Source organism: Perognathus longimembris, chromosome 3, assembly GCF_023159225.1.
Source record: "Perognathus longimembris pacificus isolate PPM17 chromosome 3, ASM2315922v1, whole genome shotgun sequence".
NCBI classification, from domain to species: Eukaryota; Metazoa; Chordata; class Mammalia; order Rodentia; family Heteromyidae; genus Perognathus; species Perognathus longimembris.
The window spans coordinates 63,285,350-63,303,784 of record NC_063163.1 but is presented as its reverse complement, the minus strand read 5'-3'; the positions used below and the strand labels follow the sequence as shown (position 1 = coordinate 63,303,784).

At 42.6% G+C, this 18,435-nt stretch overlaps 2 protein-coding genes across 5 annotated transcripts in view; both read right to left on the bottom strand.

Moving 5' to 3' along the window:
- Positions 1–733: 733 nt before the first annotated feature.
- The window catches only part of Parp4 (poly(ADP-ribose) polymerase family member 4), an 87,609-nt gene continuing 69,907 nt past the window's right edge, over positions 734–18,435 (bottom strand). For 2 of the 4 annotated variants that reach the window (XM_048341676.1, XM_048341675.1), the window contains exons 31-35: positions 13,916–13,975; positions 8,351–9,688; positions 6,117–6,216; positions 5,275–5,395; positions 734–1,579 (exon numbers count right to left, since the gene is read on the bottom strand). In XM_048341676.1, coding sequence (XP_048197633.1) covers positions 1,381–1,579; positions 5,275–5,395; positions 6,117–6,216; positions 8,351–9,688; positions 13,916–13,975 — 1,818 coding nt within the window. In that variant the 3' untranslated portion in view covers positions 734–1,380. The remainder of the gene's footprint in view (positions 1,580–5,274; positions 5,396–6,116; positions 6,217–8,350; positions 9,689–13,915; positions 13,976–18,435) is intronic. The other 2 variants (XM_048341678.1, XM_048341677.1) reach the window with 2 other exon arrangements.
- On the bottom strand, positions 18,104–18,378 carry LOC125348450 (thymosin beta-15A-like). Its single transcript, XM_048341680.1, has one exon. The coding sequence runs from the start codon at positions 18,293–18,295 to the stop codon at positions 18,158–18,160; it is 138 nt and encodes a 45-aa protein (XP_048197637.1). The 5' UTR covers positions 18,296–18,378; the 3' UTR covers positions 18,104–18,157.

Below are 18,435 nucleotides of genomic sequence, written 5' to 3'. Positions count from 1 at the left end.
GAGTCATATAATAATTACTATGGCATTTCTATAACTGCTACTATGATCATTTCTATAACTCATTATTACTATAATTTCTACAACCCATTACTATAGTTGCTACCTAGAAACAGAAATGTCTACATATATCTTTAGATGTCAAACTATAAGGAACTAGTCTTATGGGTGGGGTGCAGCCCTTTAAGATGGAGTCACAAAAATAAAATGGAGTAATAGAAGCTAAGAGTAAAGTCTAAGATGGTGAAATTTGATGAGCCCCATTACTCTCAGAAAAAAGCTGGGAAGTGTCACTGTGGTTCAAGTGGTAGCACACCAGCCTTGAACACAAAGAGCCTCAGGGATAGCACCCAGGCTTTGAGTTCATGCCTCAGTTAGGACTGGCAGAAGAAAAGCCATAAGTGGAGGTGTGGCTCATATGGTAGAGCATCAGCCTTGAATGAAAAAGTTAAAAGGACAGTGCCCAGGCCCTGAGTTTAGGCTACTGTGCAGGCATCAAAAAAACAAAAACAGGGGCTGGGGATATAGCCTAGTGGCAAGAGTGCCTGCCTCGGATACACGAGGCCCTAGGTTCGATTCCCCAGCACCACATATACAGAAAACGGCCAGAAGCGGCGCTGTGGCTCAAGTGGCAGAGTGCTAGCCTTGAGCGGGAAGAAGCCAGGGACAGTGCTCAGGCCCTGAGTCCAAGGCCCAGGACTGGCCAACAAACAAACAAACAAACAAACAAAAAAACCCAAAACAACCCAACCCACAAAAACAAAAAATAACCCAAAACTAAATTGTAATTCAAATTGATCATTGACCTAAAGGTAAAATGCCAAACTAGAAAATGTCTAGAAGATAAAAATGAGAAGAAAAATGAGCATAAAACGAGATGATCTGGGTTTCGAGATCATTTCTTTCAGAATTTGACAAAAACATAATCAATGGAAGAATTGCTGGGGACCTCATTTCTCTAAGTAACAAGCAGTGCACTGAGAAATCAGCAGATGGGGGAGCCACACAAGGGAGCACGCACATCCAGTCCACAGTTTGGATACACAGGGCCATGGAAACAGACTCAGCCCTTTGTTATGACCACCAGCCAATGCTGTGGCTTCTTCCCAGCCTACTCAGCAAGCCAGCTCTCCACTGGACTCTTGGAAAGAAGAAGGAATGATTCCCTGGGACTGTCTAAACATCTCTTATCACCTTAAAATCTGGAAATACAAATCTCTAATACTGTTATTTCCATTTTATTGTTGCTTGAAATCAATTGTGCCTATTTTATTTTAAAGGGACTGATTGATGCACTGAATAAAAATCATAATTGTCTTAACTGTCATATAACTATGATGTAACGATTACTATTTGATTATATATGACATATGAGAGAAAAGTTTAACAGCCTTGAGCATACTGCAGAACTCTGCTAAGAGGAGACGAGGCGGCCAGAGGTTCAAGTCCCAGTAGCTGCTTCGTGGCTGAGTCCCAGTCTTTACCGAGTTCAAGCCGTTGGCAGATAGATGAATATTGTCCTTCTATTCTTCTAACCCATTCAATTGCTTTCTTTACTTTCTCAAAATTCCAGGGATTATCCCTATATTGATTTTAAAAAAAGTTTCCATGAGGTAAGAATAAGCCAAGCTCAGAGAGACAAACAGCATGTTTTCTCTCATATACTGAAGCCAGACCTAGAATACACGGGGACATGACAATTCATACAGGACTCTAGGTATTCACACACAATGAAACCAAAGGAGGATACTCTTAGGAGTGGGTCACAAAAGTGCAATGCATATATGCACCTGATCATATAAAATAATATTTATCAAAATGAACTCCAGGAAATGGAAATAAGAATTTTCTTTGTTACTGTTTTCATTTTATTTTCCTCATCTTGATTGTTTGTTTATCCATCTTTGGGAAGGTAGGGGGAGCACAGAATTAGAGGGACAAAGAGTGCAGCAGTGGTACTTATCAGACACTATGTTGAAAATTGAGCTACACAATGGATGGGGATGTGAGGGGAGAGATGAGTTTGCCCAAAAAGAAATGTACTCTTCACTTGACTCATGTGACTGTAATCCTTTTGTACATCATCTTTATAATAATAAAAAAGTGTCCATTGATTTTTCAGAGTATAATTTTTTTGTGTATGCCAGTACTGGGGTTTGAACTCAGGTCCTGGGCTCTGTTCCTCAGCTTTTTCTGCTCAAGACTGGCAATCTGCCACTTGAACCACAGCTCTACTTATAGATTTTTGTCGGTTTCTCTGGCTTCAAACTGCCATCCTCAGATCTTAGCATCCTAAGTAGCTAGGATTACAGGCAATGGCCACTGCTGCTCAGCTTGAGTGCTGTTTTACAAAATGAGGCCTGTTTCTCTATTCCCTCTATTGTACCTGGACTTCTCAATTTGATTAGTTACTTGTAGAACTGAGAGTCACCCACGAAACTTGCACAGAGTAACTGTGCCAAGTAAGTCAGGCACATCTTCCTATGAAAATGTACACATTTCCTAGTGAGTTTCTGCAAGAAAGTAGCATCAGGGCTGGGAATGTTGCCTAGTGGTAAAGTGCTTGCCTCGCATGCATGAAGCCTTGGGTTTGATTCCTCAGCATCACATGTACAGAAAAAGCCAGAAGTGGCGCTGTGGCTCAAGTGAGTAGAGAGCTAGCCTTGAGCAAAAAGAAGCCAGGGACAGTGCTCAGGCCCCCAGTTCAAGCCCCAGGATTGGCAAAAAAAAAAAAAAAAAAAAAAAAAGAAAAAAGAAAAAGAAAGTAGCATCAAAGTCTATGTAAGACCCAGAAAAGACTGCAATCTGCAATCTTTCATTTAAGATAGCTATTACCTCACTAGTTTTGTCACCTACTGGAATCTGTTAGTGAGCAAGAGGCAGCACACACCAAAGGTTTTAAGGAAAATCCTATGGGCTGGGCACTGGTGATTCATGCCTGGAGTCCTAGCTACTTAGGAGGCTGACATCTGAAAGATCGTGGCTTAAAGCCCATCTGGGCAGAAAAGTCCTTCAGGCTCCTGCTCTAATTATCTAGCCAAAAGCCAGGTGGTAGGTATGGTTCTAGCTGTAGAGAACCAGCTGTGCACAAGCTTGAGGCCCCGAGTTTAAGCTCCAATACAGGCAAAAGGAAAATGGGAAAAAAATCCTATGGGCAAAAATTTGAAAATCCTTTCCATTTTCTTGGTTGTTTTCCTTGCAAAGGGAAAGGCCATCAGTCAGTGATGTGACTGAGAGTTCAAATCCTCACATGGCTGTGAGACACAGACTGGGTAGCATTCACTGTATTCTGGAAACATTTTCTCAGTTATGGTCATCATTGAGGTCAGATTGTCTCATTCTAGTGATTAACAAAACTCATCAATTTAACAAAATGAACAGTCCTTGGCACTAGGTAAACATTAGTGGAGATGAACATATTAGGTAATGAGTGTGAGCCAGGTATAATGGTTTATACCTGTAATCTCAGCTACTCAGGAGGTGGAGGCTATAAAAATGACCACTTCAAGGCTAGCTTAGACAAAGTTAGCAGGAGACCCTAACTTAAAAAAATAAATAAACGGGGCTGGGGATATGGCCTAGTGGCAAGAGTGCCTGCCTCGGATACACGAGGCCCTAGGTTCGATTCCCCAGCACCACATATACAGAAAACGGCCAGAAGTGGCGCTGTGGCTCAAGCGGCAGAGTGCTAGCCTTGAGCGGGAAGAAGCCAGGGACAGTGCTCAGGCCCTGAGTCCAAGGCCCAGGACTGGCAAAAAAAAATAAAAAAATAAAAAAATAAATAAACAGGGCTGGGAATATGGCCTAATGGTAGAGTTCTTGCCTTGTGTATATCATGCCCTGGGTTTCATTCCTCAGCACCATATATAGAAAAAGCCAGAAGTGGTGCTGTGGCTCAAGTGGCAGAGTGCTAGCCTTGGGAAAAAAGAAGCCAAGAACAGTGTTTAGGCCCTGAGTTCAAGCCCCAGGACTGGCACAAACAAACAAACAAACAAACAAATGGTCTAATGCTCCAGTGGTAGAGCACTTGCTTAGTTAGCATGCCTGAAGTCCTGAGTGACACAAATATTATGTGCCTAAAGTGGTTAGCAGATGGATGTTTTCCAGTAATTATTAATCTACTTCTTAGAGACTAAAAGTTACAAATCTAGTTTAAGTATTTTGATTATTCACCTTGCCCACCTTTATTTTCATTGGCATCAACTTTTCTTCCTAGTTTTATAATTGTATTTTATGTATCATATGTTTATTTTATTTGACATATATTATACATAAATACATATATCTATATACATATAGTGTGTGTGTGTGTGTGTGTGTGTGTGTGTGCTTGTGTGTGTGGTGTGTCCTGGTACTGGGATTTTAACTCAGGGCCTGAGTGCTGTCCTTCAGCTTTTTTTGCTCAAGGCTAGCACTCTAGCACTTAGGCAGACAACAGTGCTGCATAAAAATTCACATAAGGGGCATGGGGCGTGTCACTCATGTTAGTGTCTATGTTTAGTATGCATAAAATCTTGTTTGATTCCCAGCACTAGCAAAAAAAATAAAAAACTGTACAAAGTTATTAGAGAACATTAATTTATCCGAATCTTCTTCTTCTTCTTCTTCTTTTTTTTTTTTGGTTACATTCAGTTTCCTAAGGATGCAGCTAAATGGTAAAATGGTAAAATGTGGGCATTGTGTGTTATTTTATGATCTTTCACAAAGTTTCACATTTGTCTCCTCACAGTACCAACTCTTGAATTTGACCTCTCAATGCTGATACTGCAGGTGTAACTGACCATACTTGGCCTGTTTTACTTATATGATGTGTTGATGTGTACATGCTGTGTGTATGCAGTGCTAGGTACTGAGCTCTGGGCTCTGTACATGCTAGATAAGTGCTCCACCACTGAGTTCCATTCTCAGTCCTGAGGTAACGTTTCAATGTTTAGACATGGAGTATGTGGGTTTCCATCAACATTCTTGTGCTATGAGCTGCAGCTGTTGGGAAGAGGCCTGACCTTCCAAAGGCACCTGAGATCAACGCCCCCTAGTAAAGATCAGCCCTCCCTCCCCACCCCAGTCCAGACAGCAAGTGTAAGCTGTACATAAATTATCAGAGATGGCTCCCATGAAGCCAGTGGCAAAAATCTTAGCCTACCTACCAAGGTACAAAGATTCTCTTTGTACTTCAGATTCTCTTTCTACTTCAAAGTAGCACATGCACATAAAACAATTCAGTATAGCTTAAGAAATAGCTGAAAATACGAGTTGCTAATCACTATAGTTAGTCACCTGAAAGCCTCATCCAGTTTCATAAGTGGTTTGAAGGCTATTCCCATCATTCTTCTTCGAATATACTGTAGTGCCAGCAATGTGGCAATCAGGTGCAGAAGACATTCTTTTCCTTTAGTACCTAAAAATAAAAACCTCTTTTACTTCTGTTAGAAACTCTACATCTCAAATTGTGTCTATGTATAAAAGTCCCATGAAAGAATTATATAAATGTTGTTGGGTTCTGGTAGCGTATGCCTAGAGGCTGACATCTGAGGATTGAGGTTTTGGTTTTTTGTTTGTTTGTTTGTTTGCCAGTCCTGGGGCTTGAACTCAGGGCCTGAGTACTGTCCCTAGCTTCTTTTTGCTCAAGGCTAGCACTCTACCACTTGAGCCACAGCGCCACCTCTAGTGGCTAGTTTTAAACTGAGACCCTCAGATCTCAGACATCTGAGTGGGTAAGAATGCAGGTGTGAGCTACCACCATCTGCTTGGGTTAAGTTTCAAAAGCTACATATGGAAGGTGACAGGTTCTTCACAGTGTAATTTCCCTGATAATCATTATTGTTTGTGATATGGGTAGGGAAGTAATCTCTGATTGTGTTTAGCTAAGATTCTGGGTTTATTTTCTGCTGTAGTTAGTGCCACATACGCTAATAAATTTGTACTTTACCCTAGTTAATACATAAGATAACAAACAAGTCTCGTATTTTCTTCAATGGTTCACAATATAATTCATTTATATATGGGTTCACAATACAATTCTAATTATATATAACTTCCACAATTATTAGATGAATACACTAGTCTTAAGTGATCTATTCAAATTAAGGCCATAGCTATGAATGAAAACACTGACTTACCTAGAGATCGAATTCCTTTTTCTTCAAGATAGTTGTGTAAAACATGTATTTTAAGATTTACTATAAGTCCTAGTTCTGGTATGAGTTTCCAGTAACCATGCTATGAAGTTAAGAAAATAAATGTAAGTCATGAAACGGGAATTTCGCTACATAATACAAAAAAGAAGTTCAGTTATATATTACAATTTAGTTCACTATATTTCTGATTTTTGGTATTGGGATTTGATGGGACAGGGGAGGTAGGTATTCTATACTTGAGCCACAGGCCCAGGCCTAGATTTCTGAAATTTTTATTATGATAACATCAAAGTTCTTCATCTGGGGAAATTGGATTTTTTAAAAGTATATAATTTTGTTACTATTAAGGTGTTATACAGAGGGGTTACTGCTTTGGAATTTCTTAAGTACTGTGGACATCAGCTACCTGGAGCCATTTATAAAAAGCCTGGAGTGAAGTTCCCAAATAGCATTTTCAATCTACACTATGAGCTTCTTTTAGTAGTGCTTTGAACCCATGTTTATGCTGGCACTGGGGCTTGAACTCAGGACCTCACTTTCTTAACCCTTTCTCTTCAGGCCATAACACCACTTTCAGTTTTCTGGTGGTTAACTGGAGATAGGAGTACATAGACTTTGCTCCTCAGGCTGGCTTTGAACCACAATTCTCACATCTCAGTTTCCTGAGTAGCAAGGAATACAGGGTGAGCCATAAGTACCTGGCTTCCTATGATTCCTTTGTTCTTCTTAAATTCTTTTCACTGTCTTTAAGTAGTTGCACAAAGAGATTTCAATTCAACATGTTAGTTTATGAGTATAGTGCATCTGAACCTATGTCACCCCTTTCATAATTCTCCCCCAACTCTCCCAAACCCTCCTTGATTTTTTCCCAACATTAAAAATGTACTTTGTATAGTTTAAAATAGATTTTTTTTTTTTTTTTGCCAGTCCTGGGGCTTGGACTCAGGGCCTGAGCACTGTCCCTGGCTTTTTTTGCTCAAGGCTAGCACTCTGCCACTTGAGCCACAGCACCCCTTCTGGCCATTTTCTGTATATGTGGTGCTGGGGAATTGAACCCAGGGCCTCATGTATACAAGGCAAGCACTCTTGCCACTAGGCCATATCCCCAGCCCTGAAATAGATTTTTTTCTAAATAGAAAATTGGTTTATTGAAGACAGTCTTCATAACTACCTTCCTACCAGGCATGGTGGTACATGCCTTTAATCCCAGTACTCAGGAAGCTGAGGCAAAAGGATCATGAGTTAAAGTCAGCCTGTACTGCATAGTGAGTGGTGAGGAAAAACATGGGAGTGCAGCTGTGGCTCAAAGTGGTAAAGCACTAGCTTCAAGAAAAAGAGCTCAGGGATGGCTCCTAGACCCTGAGTTCAAGCCCCACTACTGACCCCCATCCCTAAAAAAAAAGAAGAAAAACCAAAAACCTAATTTATTTGTGCTCTCAGTCTTCTACCCATTCCATCACGTGCATATGAGAGTGTGGCAAATGTGAACAGGGGCGTCCTAACCATGAAGGATAAAGACTCCATGCCTAGAGCTAACTAACATAGGGAAGAGATAAGTGGGAACTATGGTAGCCAGGTGGGTAGCTTAAAGGACCTATGGTAATCATTTGGAAAACAATAGTAATGAGATGTGCCAACTCATGTAGACCCAGGGCCAGGTGCTGGGCTTTTACCTTTGTTGCCACTTCTTGGGGAGGTGCCATAATTACACCCATTGCAGATGAGGTCACTGAGGCCCAGAAAGATTAAAAACTTGTCCAAAGCCACACAGCTAACACACAGCAGAGCTAGGACTGAACCCCCAGCAGGGCGGCTGTGGCCTCTACCCTCTCTGTCTTGACAACTATGGGCCATACCACTTCTTTCAAGCTCTCTTGGGTACTGTGTGAGTGGGAAGCAGAGTTTAGTGTTAGATGTCCTGTTTCAACTTTAAGACCATAGCTGGGCACCAGTTGCTCTCACCTTGAATCCTGTCTACTCAATAGGCTGAGATCTAAAGATTGCAGTTCAAAGCTGGCCTACATAGGAAAGTCTATGAGACCCTTATCTCTAACTTCCAAACTTCCAAAAAAGCTGAAGTGGACATACAGTTCAAGTGGCAGAGCACCAGCCTTGATGGAACAAACTAAGGGACAGTGCCTTGGTCCTGAGTTCGAGCTTCAGCACCGGCACACACACACTCACACACAAGACCAATTGTGACATAAGTTAAGTACCTCTGTTTGCAGTGCGAAGAGGACAGACAAGGGCCTATGGATCCAAAAGTCACTTCGAGGCTCTATCCCACTGTGTAAAATCCTCTGAAGGCCACTTGCAGGTTCCATCTTGCCACTGCAAGGAATTCTATGAAAAACACTTTCAGGCTCCATCCTGTCACTGAGTGGACTCTTCTCAATGACACTTTCAGGCTCCAGGCTGCCACTGCGTGGAGTCCTCCGAATGACACTTGCAGGCTCAATCCTGCCACAGTGTAAAGTCTTCCGAATGACACTTGCAGGCTGCACCCTGCCACTGTGTAGAATCCCCTGAAAGCCAGTTTCAGGCCCCATCCCGCCACTGTGCGGAATCTGAATGACACTTTCAGGCCCCATCCTGAGTGGAATCCCTTGAAAGCCACTTTCAGGTCCTAACCCACCCCTGAATGGAATCCCCTGAAAGCTACTTTCAGGTCCTAACCCACCACTGAATGGAATCCCCTGAAAGCCACTTTCAGGTCCTAACCCACCACTGAATGGAATACTCTGAGAGCCACTTTCAGGGCCCCTCTCGCCATGGTGTAAACTCTTTGTTGGGAAGTACATTTTTGGTGTTTTCTCCTGACCTGCAGTAAGCCCAGTGTCTTTCTGGGCAGAACCAGAGACTAAGAACTGTTGCCTGTGCAGATTCCTGAAGTCCCTGCTGTAGGCAGCCATAGAGACTGGGCAATTTTGATCCTGCAAAGAAGAATCACTTTGGGCATGACCAAAGGGAAAAGAAGAATGGGGAACAGGAAGTTTTGGGGGAGGGAAAAGCATTGGCGGAAAAGCCGGCTCAGGGGCCTGGTCTAATAAGGAACTTCTCCCACATTTTGGTCTCTTACCCATGTGATAAGATACCTTTTGTTTTAACTGTTTGGCATTCAATGAATCACCTGAAAAAGTACTGTCAAAAGTGCCCAATAGAAAATCTGGGGGTGGGCGTGGGGGAGCTGACCCCAGGGCAATGCTGGGGCTGGTGCCAGGCTCAAGGCCGGGGCCACCTACTGGGGGGACAGCTGGGCTGACGGCAGCCCCAGGATGGAAAAGAGAGTGGGTGTCTTTGAGAAGAGAGGGCAGAGGGAGGGAAGCCGGGGTTACGGAAGCACAAGGGGAGGAATATGTTGTCTCTAATTTAGATCTTTTTTGTCTCCTTGAATCCTTCTGGCTCAAATCCAATGACTCTTCCAAGTCTCCAGAGAGAAAACGAACCGAGCAAGGCTGGTATTCTAGCAAACAATCAGCTTCCTGCATCCTTTTCATCTCCCATGAATGTGTATGTTGCAGTTCTTCATTCCATTCGAAGGACAAAGAGCGAGGCTGTGCAGAAAGGAAAACTGTGTGAAGGGGAAACAGAGCAAACCAAACAAGCAGACATTCTTCCCGGTGGTCAGTCACCGTCCAGTCAATGCACAGCATGCTGCCCAGTCAGGAACATCAACAGTGGGAAGGTCAAGGGTTGGTGAGGAGGTCCTCCAAGAAGAAGTAAAAAAAAAAAAAAATGGGGGCACTCCTCAACCCAGTTCTTAGGCTCCTGTCTCTGACTGCAGATAAGAATTTAAGCACAACATGTCTGTGGCTGACACCTGTAATCCAAACTACTAAGGAGGCTGAGATCTTTTTTTTTTTCCCCCAGTCCTGGGGCTTGAACTCAGGGCCTGAGTACTGTCTACTACTTGAACCACAGTGCTACCTCTGGTTTTCTCTGTTTATATGGCACTGAGGAGTCGAACCCAGGGCTTCATGCATGCTAGGCAAGCACTCTACCACTAAGCCATCTTCCCAGCCTAGAAGGCTGAGATCTTTTAAGGACCAAGGTTCAAAGCTAACTGCAGGCAGAAAAGCCCATGAGTCTCTTATCACCAATTAAACAGCAGAAAGCTGGAGGTAGAGGTATGGCTCAAGTGGTAGAGTGCCAGTCTTGAGCAGAAAAGCCATGCAAAACCACAAAGCTCTGAGTTCAAGCTCCAGTTTTAAGACAAGCAAAAGAAAAAAAGAATTTCAGGCAGAGTAGTAGAGTAAGACACAAGTGGAGAATTAGTGAGCTGTGCCACTGGGCAAGGCATGTTTTGGAAGGACGCTCAGCCAGCCAACGAGCTAGTTCAGTAGGGTGTGAAGAGTAGGACAACTGAGGTGGGTGAGGACAGGGTCCTGGTATAAATCCTTTGGTGTAAGCACAGGACTTTTATTCTAGGCATCTTTATACATGGCAGTCACTCCTGTTACAGGAGCATAAGAAAGTAATTCTTTGACATTGATTTCTGCTTCTTAAGATTTGTAATAGCCGGGTGCTGGTGGTTCATGCCCACAATCCTAACTACTCAAGAGGCTGAGATCTGAGGTTCATGGTTGGAAGCCAGCCTGGACAGGAAAGTCTGTGAGATTCTTTTTTTTTTTGGCCAGTCCTGGGGCTTGGACTCTGGGCCTGAGCACTGTCCCTGGCTTCTGTTTTACTCAAGGCTAGCACTCTGCCACTTGAGCCACAGCGCCACTTCTGGCCATTTTCTGTATATGTGGTGCTGGGGAATCGAACCCAGGGCCTCATGTATATGAGGCAGGCACTCTTGCCACTAGGCCATATCCCCAGCCCCTCTGTGAGATTCTTATCTCCAATTAACCATTAGAAAGCTGGAAGTAGAGCTGTGGTTCAAAGTGGTAGAGTACTAGCCTTGAGCAGAAAAGTTCAGACTTGGAAAGACAGCATCCAAGCCCTGAATTCAAGCCCCACAACAACAACAACAATAACAACAACAAAAAGATCCTTAACAGTCGCTCTTCACATGAAAAGGAGTCTTGTCTCAATGGCATATTGATTGATGCTCAGGGCACAGTGATTACCTGAAGCAAGAACAAAGGTGGAGAAGAAGTTCTCCTTTGTACTGCCTAGTTTTGGTGGGTAAAGGAGGTTCAGTTTCTATGAGTGGTATTTGTGCATTTCTAGTCAGGCCATGCATCAGTGCAATGTTTAGTTTTGCACTCCTGGTTACTGTGTCTCAAGTCCACTGCTTGTTCCTATTACACTGTCTCAGTATGGACTTAAGGGCCTGAGGCACACAGCTCAAATGTAGAGTGCCTGTCTAGGAGGCCCTCATGACGGGACTTGAGTTCAAACATCAGTACCAAGAAGGGGAAAAAAAGCTGGGAACTGGTGTCTCACACCTGTAATCCTGAGATTTGAGTATAGAGGTTTCAAACCCAGCCCCAGGAGAAAAGTCAAGGAGACTTTTACCTCCAAAGAACCAGCATAAAGCCAGAAGTAGAGGTGTGGCTTAAGTGGTAGAGTGCTAGCCTTGAGCAAAACAGCCAAACCAAGCTTGAGTTCTAGACACCACACCAGCCAAGGAAGGAAGGAAGGAAAAAAGAAAAAAACAAAGAAAGGAGGGAAGAAGGAAAGGAAAAAAGGAGAGGATGGAAGGAAAACAATACTTGAAGTATTCAAAATCATTTAAGCAAAATACGTTCATTTTCTTTCTTTGCAGTGTTGGGGAAAGAATGACCTTAAGAAAATGAGGGCCAGGGGGCTGGGGATATGGCCTAGTGGCAAGAGTGCTTGCCTCTTATACTTGAAGCCCTGGGTTCGATTCCCCAGCACCACATATACATAAATGGCCAGAAGTGGTGCTGTGACTCAGTGGCAGAGTGCTAGCCTTGAGCAAAGAGAAGCCAGGGACAGTGCTCAGGCCCTGAGTCCAAGGCCCAGGACTGGCAAAAAAAAAAAAAAAAAGAAAATGAGGGCCAGGTGCTGGTGGCTCAGGCCTGTAATCCTGGAACTTGTTGAAACTGTTTTAAAAAACGGAAGAAAGGGGATGAGGGAAAGAAAGAGATATTCCATATATATATACAATAATAAATTACCTTTCCTTGTACAAAAATGGTATATACCAATAAAAAATCTTTTAGCTGAGTATTGGTGCCTCATGCCTGTGATCCTAGCTACTCAGGAAGATCATGGTTCAAGGCTCTCTCAGGCAGCAGTTTGTGAGATTCTTTCACACACATACACACACACAAAAAAAAAGAGCAAAAAGTTAACCTGGAACAATGGCTCATGTGGTAGAGAGCTAGCCCAGAAAGTTCCAGGCCTTGAGTTCAAACCCAAAAAACAAACCAAAACAAATACGTATGTCTTTACACTAGAATACAAACAGTATGTAAAACAATAGGGAATGTAGAGAGCTACATTACTGCTATTATTTGGATCTAAATGTAACAGATGCTCCTTAGTCACAGCCAGGCACTGAAGATGGAGGTTTGAAGCTAGCCTAGGCAGGAAAGTCTGTGAAATTCCTATCTTCAATTAACCATAAAAAAATGCTGAAAGTCGACCTGTGGCTCAAATGGTAGAGCACCCAGGCCAAGAGTTCAAGCCTTAGGCCAACACATGCACACAAAATAAAACCACTAAACAACAAACAAAAACCCTCATCGTGAATGAAACTTCAGTTTTCTGTGAATGAAAACTGTTCGAGATATTTTGGAAAAATTAGCTTCTAATTTTACCCTTCTATATGAACTTTTTATTTTAAAAAGAATGTATTTTTTCTCATTTCAGTCACATTAATTTGAACAATTAATAATGAAGAACATGACATTATATATATTTACAAAACAATTCCTGGGCTAGGGATGTGGCTTCGTGCAGGGACCCTGAGTTTGATCCTTAGAACCACAGGAAAAAAAATTAAATTATAAAAAACGTTTAACTGGCCCTTTCTAAACTTATATGTAACATAGCTACTCAGGAGGCAGAAAAAAGAAAACCCAAACAACACTAAACAAAATCAAGAAATCCAAAGATTCAAAACTGTCTTACACACGTTGAGCTCTCAAGAGAGTTCCAGCTACTTGGGGGATGGAGGCTAGAGGATCACAACACAGAAAAATCTACATGACAAAAAATCATAAGCAAGGATAACACGTAAATGACAGTGGAGCATGAGGCCTGGTGGCTTAAGTCTGCTATGCTAGCACTTGAGAGTCTAAGGCAGGAGGACTGAGTTCCATGACAGCCTGAGCTACATAACAAGACTGTGCCTCAAAAATTAAAAGAAAAGGGGCTGGGAATATGGCCTAGTGGCAAGAGTGCTTGCCTCCTATACATGAAGCTCTTGGTTCGATTCCCCAGAAGGGGCTCTGTGGCTCAGGTGGCAGAGTGCAAGCCTTGAGCGGGAAGAAGCCAGGGACAGTCCAAGGCCCAGGACTGGCCAAAAAAAAATTAAAAAAAAAAAAAAGAAAACAAATGGAACAAGCAGACAAAAACAAATAGCAAACTGGGATGGATATATATTTGTTTATTTATTTTTTGGCCAGTCTTGGGGCTTGGACTCAGGGCCTGAGCACTGTCCCTGGCTTCTCTTTGCTCAAGGCTAGCACTCTACCACTTGAACTAAAGGGCCACTTACAGCCTTTTCTGTTTATGTAGTACTTAAGAATCGAACCCACGGCTTCATGCATGCTAGGCAAGCACTCTACCGCTAAGCCACATTACCAGTCCCTTTTCTTTCCCTTCAAGTTCATGATCTGTTAGTGTGCTTAATGGTGGTATACCTGCAACAAGCTGATATCATCCATACTTCCATCTTGCAGTACTTCCAGTGAAGTGGCAATCTGTGCAGGGCGAATCAGGGAAAGTGAGGCATGGGAAAGAGCAACCAGGAATTTATAGAGCAGCATTGTACTTGAAAGCACATAAACTTAAGATGCATGGTACTCATAATCTGACTTGTTGAATCAAAACCTCTCTGTACAACTACTTTAAGGTAATAATTTAAAAATGCACATAAGCAATACATTCTTTGCTTGAGTCTTACACTCTCTCAATAAGCTACATCATATATTGTTTTTTAAAAAAGGAGCCAGGGGCAATAGCTCAAGCCTGTAGTCCTAGCTAGTTGGGAGGCAGAGACTGGGAGATTGTGGTTCACTACCAGCTTGGGCATATATGAAGTTCATGAGACTCCATCTCAACCAATGGCTGGGCATGGTAGTGTATACCTATCAGTCATGATCTATCTATAAGATCTGTCTTTGTTTTCTGCTTGTTTGCTCAATAAAGCTCTGCCTAGGGTTTTTTTTAAATTGCAACTTGACTTTCTTTATTTACTTACTTGCTTATTTATTGATTGGTGCTTATACTGGGGATTAAACTTAGGGCTTCATACTCTTGCTTAGCTTTTTCCACTCCAGGCTGGTATTCTATCATTAGAGCCACTCCTCCATTTTTGGCATTTTATGGATAATCAGAGACAAGTCTTACCAACTTTTCTGTTCAGGGTGGCTTTGAACCATGAACCTTAGATCTCAGCCTCCTGAGTAAATAGGATTACAGACATGAGACATCAGTATCTAGCATTATCCTCAAAATTTTACTCTTTGGCTGAAGTCCAGGACCAAGGATAAACTCATGAGCAGAGCAATCTGTAAAGGGAATCTTTACAAGCCTTGCCATCCTCCAGAAACACAAAATTCAAAGTATCCCAAGGAGTATCTGGCCACAGAGCAACCACCCCTTAGCTCCTCACATCCTAGCCACTCACCTGCTCTTTCTAGAGGCTGGGCATTGTAGCTTAGTAATTGAGAACCTACTTAGCATTTATAAGGCCCTGGGGGTCAATCCCCAGCACCACACACACACACACACAAAGGAGTAACAGTAAAAATAAGGAAGTGAACCAATAAGCAAATCTACATCCACCCCCTCTTTTTTTTTTTTTTGCTGGTCCTGAAGCTTGGACTCAGGGCCTGGGCACCATCCTTGACTTTTGTGCTCAAAGCTAGTGCTCTACCACTTGAACCACAGCCCCACTTTTGGCTTTTTCTGTGATTCATTGGAGATATTCCTGCCCAGGCTGGCTTTGAACCTCTATCCTGAGATCGTAGCCTTCTGAGTAGCTATGATGACAAGTGTGAGCCACCAGTGAGTGTCTGGCCAACCTTTTCTTTTTACACAGATTGGAGCATGTAAGCACACTGCTTGCCTTGTTCACTTTGTCTTAGGGCGCCTTTCCATCTCCACGTGTGTAGAGCTGCCTCATCCTTATTACTGGCTAAAAGATGCTGGGCTCCCATGCTACGGTTCTCTCTGCTTGGAACAGAAAGTGTCATTTTAGAGAACAGCAGCCGCAAGGCAAACACATGGAGAGGTGTGACAGATTGGCTCCTCAGCTCCTCTAGCAACCTTGCAATAGGCTGAGGGTCCTTTACCTGAAATGCTTATGCATGTGGACATTTACCCCTGATTCTAGAATATCTACACATACATAAGCTATCTTGAGTTGGGGATCCAAGTCTAAATACAGAAGTCATTTAAGTTTTGTATATACCTAGTACATATGGTATAAGGCAGATGTTATTTTATTTGTGTGTTGGTACTGGGGATTGAACTCAAGGCTTTATGCCATCATGAGGCTCATTTTACCCAAGGCTGGTGCTTTACCAATTGAGCCACAGCTCCATTTTTTTTTTGCTGGTAATTGAGGATAAAAGTCTCGTGGGCTTTTCTACCTGGGCTGACTTCAAACCATGATCCTCAGATCTCAGCTTCTTCTTCTTTTTAAAATTTTATTTATTTGTTTGTTTGTTTATTTATTTTGCCTGGGGCTTGAGCTCAGGGCCTGAGCACTGTCACTGCTTCTTTTTACTCAGGGCTAGCACTCTGCCACTTGAGCCACAGCACCACTTCTGGCCTTTTCTATATATGTGGTGCTGTGGAATCGAACCCAGGGTTTCACCTATACGAAGCAAGCACTCTAACAGTAGGCCATATTCCCAGCCCTGGGACCAGGCATTCTTGCTAGTACCACTTGAGTCACATCACCACTTCTGGCTAGAAATGGTGAATTTTGGTGGTGAATTGGCAGTACATTTCACAGATTTGCCTGCCTTGGCTGGCTTTGAACCTTGATCCTCAGATCTTAGCCTCCTTAGCAGCTAGGACTGTAAGTTTCATCCACCAGGGCCTGGCTTGCTTGTTTCATTTGTTGTAATTTACTATCTCAAAACTCAGCAAATACTGGGGCTGGGAATATGGCCTAGTGGCAAGAGTGCTTGACTCGTATACATGAAGCCCTGGGTTCGATTCCCCAGTGCCACATATATAGAAAATGGCCAGAAGTGGCGTTGTGGTTCAAGTGGCAGAGTGCTAGCCTTGAGCAAAGAGAAGCCAGGGACAGTGCTCAGGCCCTGAGTCCAAGGCCAAGGACTGGCAAAAAAAACAACAACTCAGCAAATAGGATTTTATGAGTAAATTTAATGCTTTTTAACGTATTAATCTGTGTGTGTGTGTGTGTGTGTGTGTGTGTGTGTATGTGTGTGTTGGTACTAGGGTTTGAGCTCAGGGCCTGGATACAGTCTCTTAGCTTTTTCACTGCTTTAGCTATGCTTCCACTTCACCTTTTCTTTCTTTCTTTCTTTCTTTCTTTCTTTCTTTCTTTCTTTCTTTCTTTCTTTCTTTCTTTCTTTGTGTGTGTGTGTGTGTGTGTGTGTGTGTGTGTGTGTGTGTGTGGAGTTAATTGGAGATAAGTGTCTCATGTACTGTCCTTCCAGGGCTGGCTTTGAGCTCAGAGCTCAACCTTCTAAGTTGCTAGGATTACAGGCATCCAGCTTATATTTTAAAATATTTTAAACTAATTTTCCTTATTTTAATCCCCTTCTTCCTAGAGTCTTACCCATGCTACATGCCCATAGGCACTGTAAAATGGAGTGAAGCTGGGAATGGTGGTGCATTTTTGTCATACCAGCACTCAGAAGGCAGAAGCAGGAAGCCTCATTTGAGCTATATTGTGAGATTTTTTTTCTCCCAAACGATCAAAATAGGAAGTAGAGCTGTGGCTCAAAGTGGTAGAGTTCAAGCCCCACAACCAACAAAAACAAAGAAAAAAGATAAAAGAAGATAAATAGAATATATTTTATTTTCTCAAAATTTCCCTTCCTACATTTTTTTGGCCAGTCCTGAGGCTTGACCTCAGAGCCTGGGTGCTGTCCTTGAGCTTCTTTTACTCAAGTCTAGAGCTCCCTCACTTGAGCCACAGCCCCATTTCTGGTTCTTTTAGTATTGTAGATACTAGAGTCTAATGGACAGACTTTCCTGCCCTGGCTGGTTTCAAATACCATCCTCAGATCTCAGCCTTCTGAGCAACTAGGATTGTAGGCATGAGCCACTCATGCCTGATTTCTTCCTACAATTATTTTCTCTTAAGATTATAAATTCTTTTTTTTAAATGATGGCTGTTATTTGTTTCCTTCTTTTTGTTATTTATTTATTTATTTGGTGGGTTTTTTGGCCAGTCCTGGGCCTTGAACTCAGGCCAGAGCACTGTCCCTGGCTTCTTTTTGCTCAAGGCTAGCACTCTACCACCCACTTGAGCCATAGTGCCACTTCTGGCCATTTTCTATATATGTGGTGCTGAGGAATCGAACCCAGGGCTTACACGTATACAAGGCAAGTACTCTAGCCACTAGGCCATATTCCCAGCCCCAAGATTATAAATTCTTTTTTTTTTTTTTTTTTTAGCATTCAACTTTTTAATGATTATAAGCAATGAAGGCACCTACTAGGTTAAAACTGGCTTGCTCTGTTACACAGAAGGGTCATCAATAGTGAGATTATTGTGCATCTGCTCTCTGAAATTTCAATTTAAAAACAAATTTAAGGGAACTTTCTTACTGCTGACCTCTTAGGGAACATAGCTAGGGAAAACATCTGCAGGTGCCTCAAATTGCTACACATTGCTTTACAAAAACAAGCCTCCCAGGTGGTGTTGAGCTTGCTCTTGAGAGGATGTCCCCATTTTAGGATGTTTGGATACAGTCCTTCTCCTGCTGGATAGTTTCCTTTGAGGGAAGAGTGTTTTTTTCCTCAGTATTAGTTTTCTTCAACTTTGATTGGTCAAACTTCTCCACTTCAGACATGTCTGGTTTATCACACATCTTGAGTAAAAGGCTGGATGCCTGGTGGCTCAGGCAAAGATGTCAGCAGAGGAGGACCACTAGCTGGCTCCGGGATGCTTGAGTCAGATTATAAATTCTTTACTTATTTAAACTTGATACCTAGAGTCTTATCAGCACCG

What these genes read in the sequence shown, in the direction of transcription:
- LOC125348450 (XM_048341680.1), bottom strand. Translation starts at nt 18,295, where the DNA reads ATGTGTGATAAACCAGACATGTCTGAAGTGGAGAAGTTTGACCAATCA.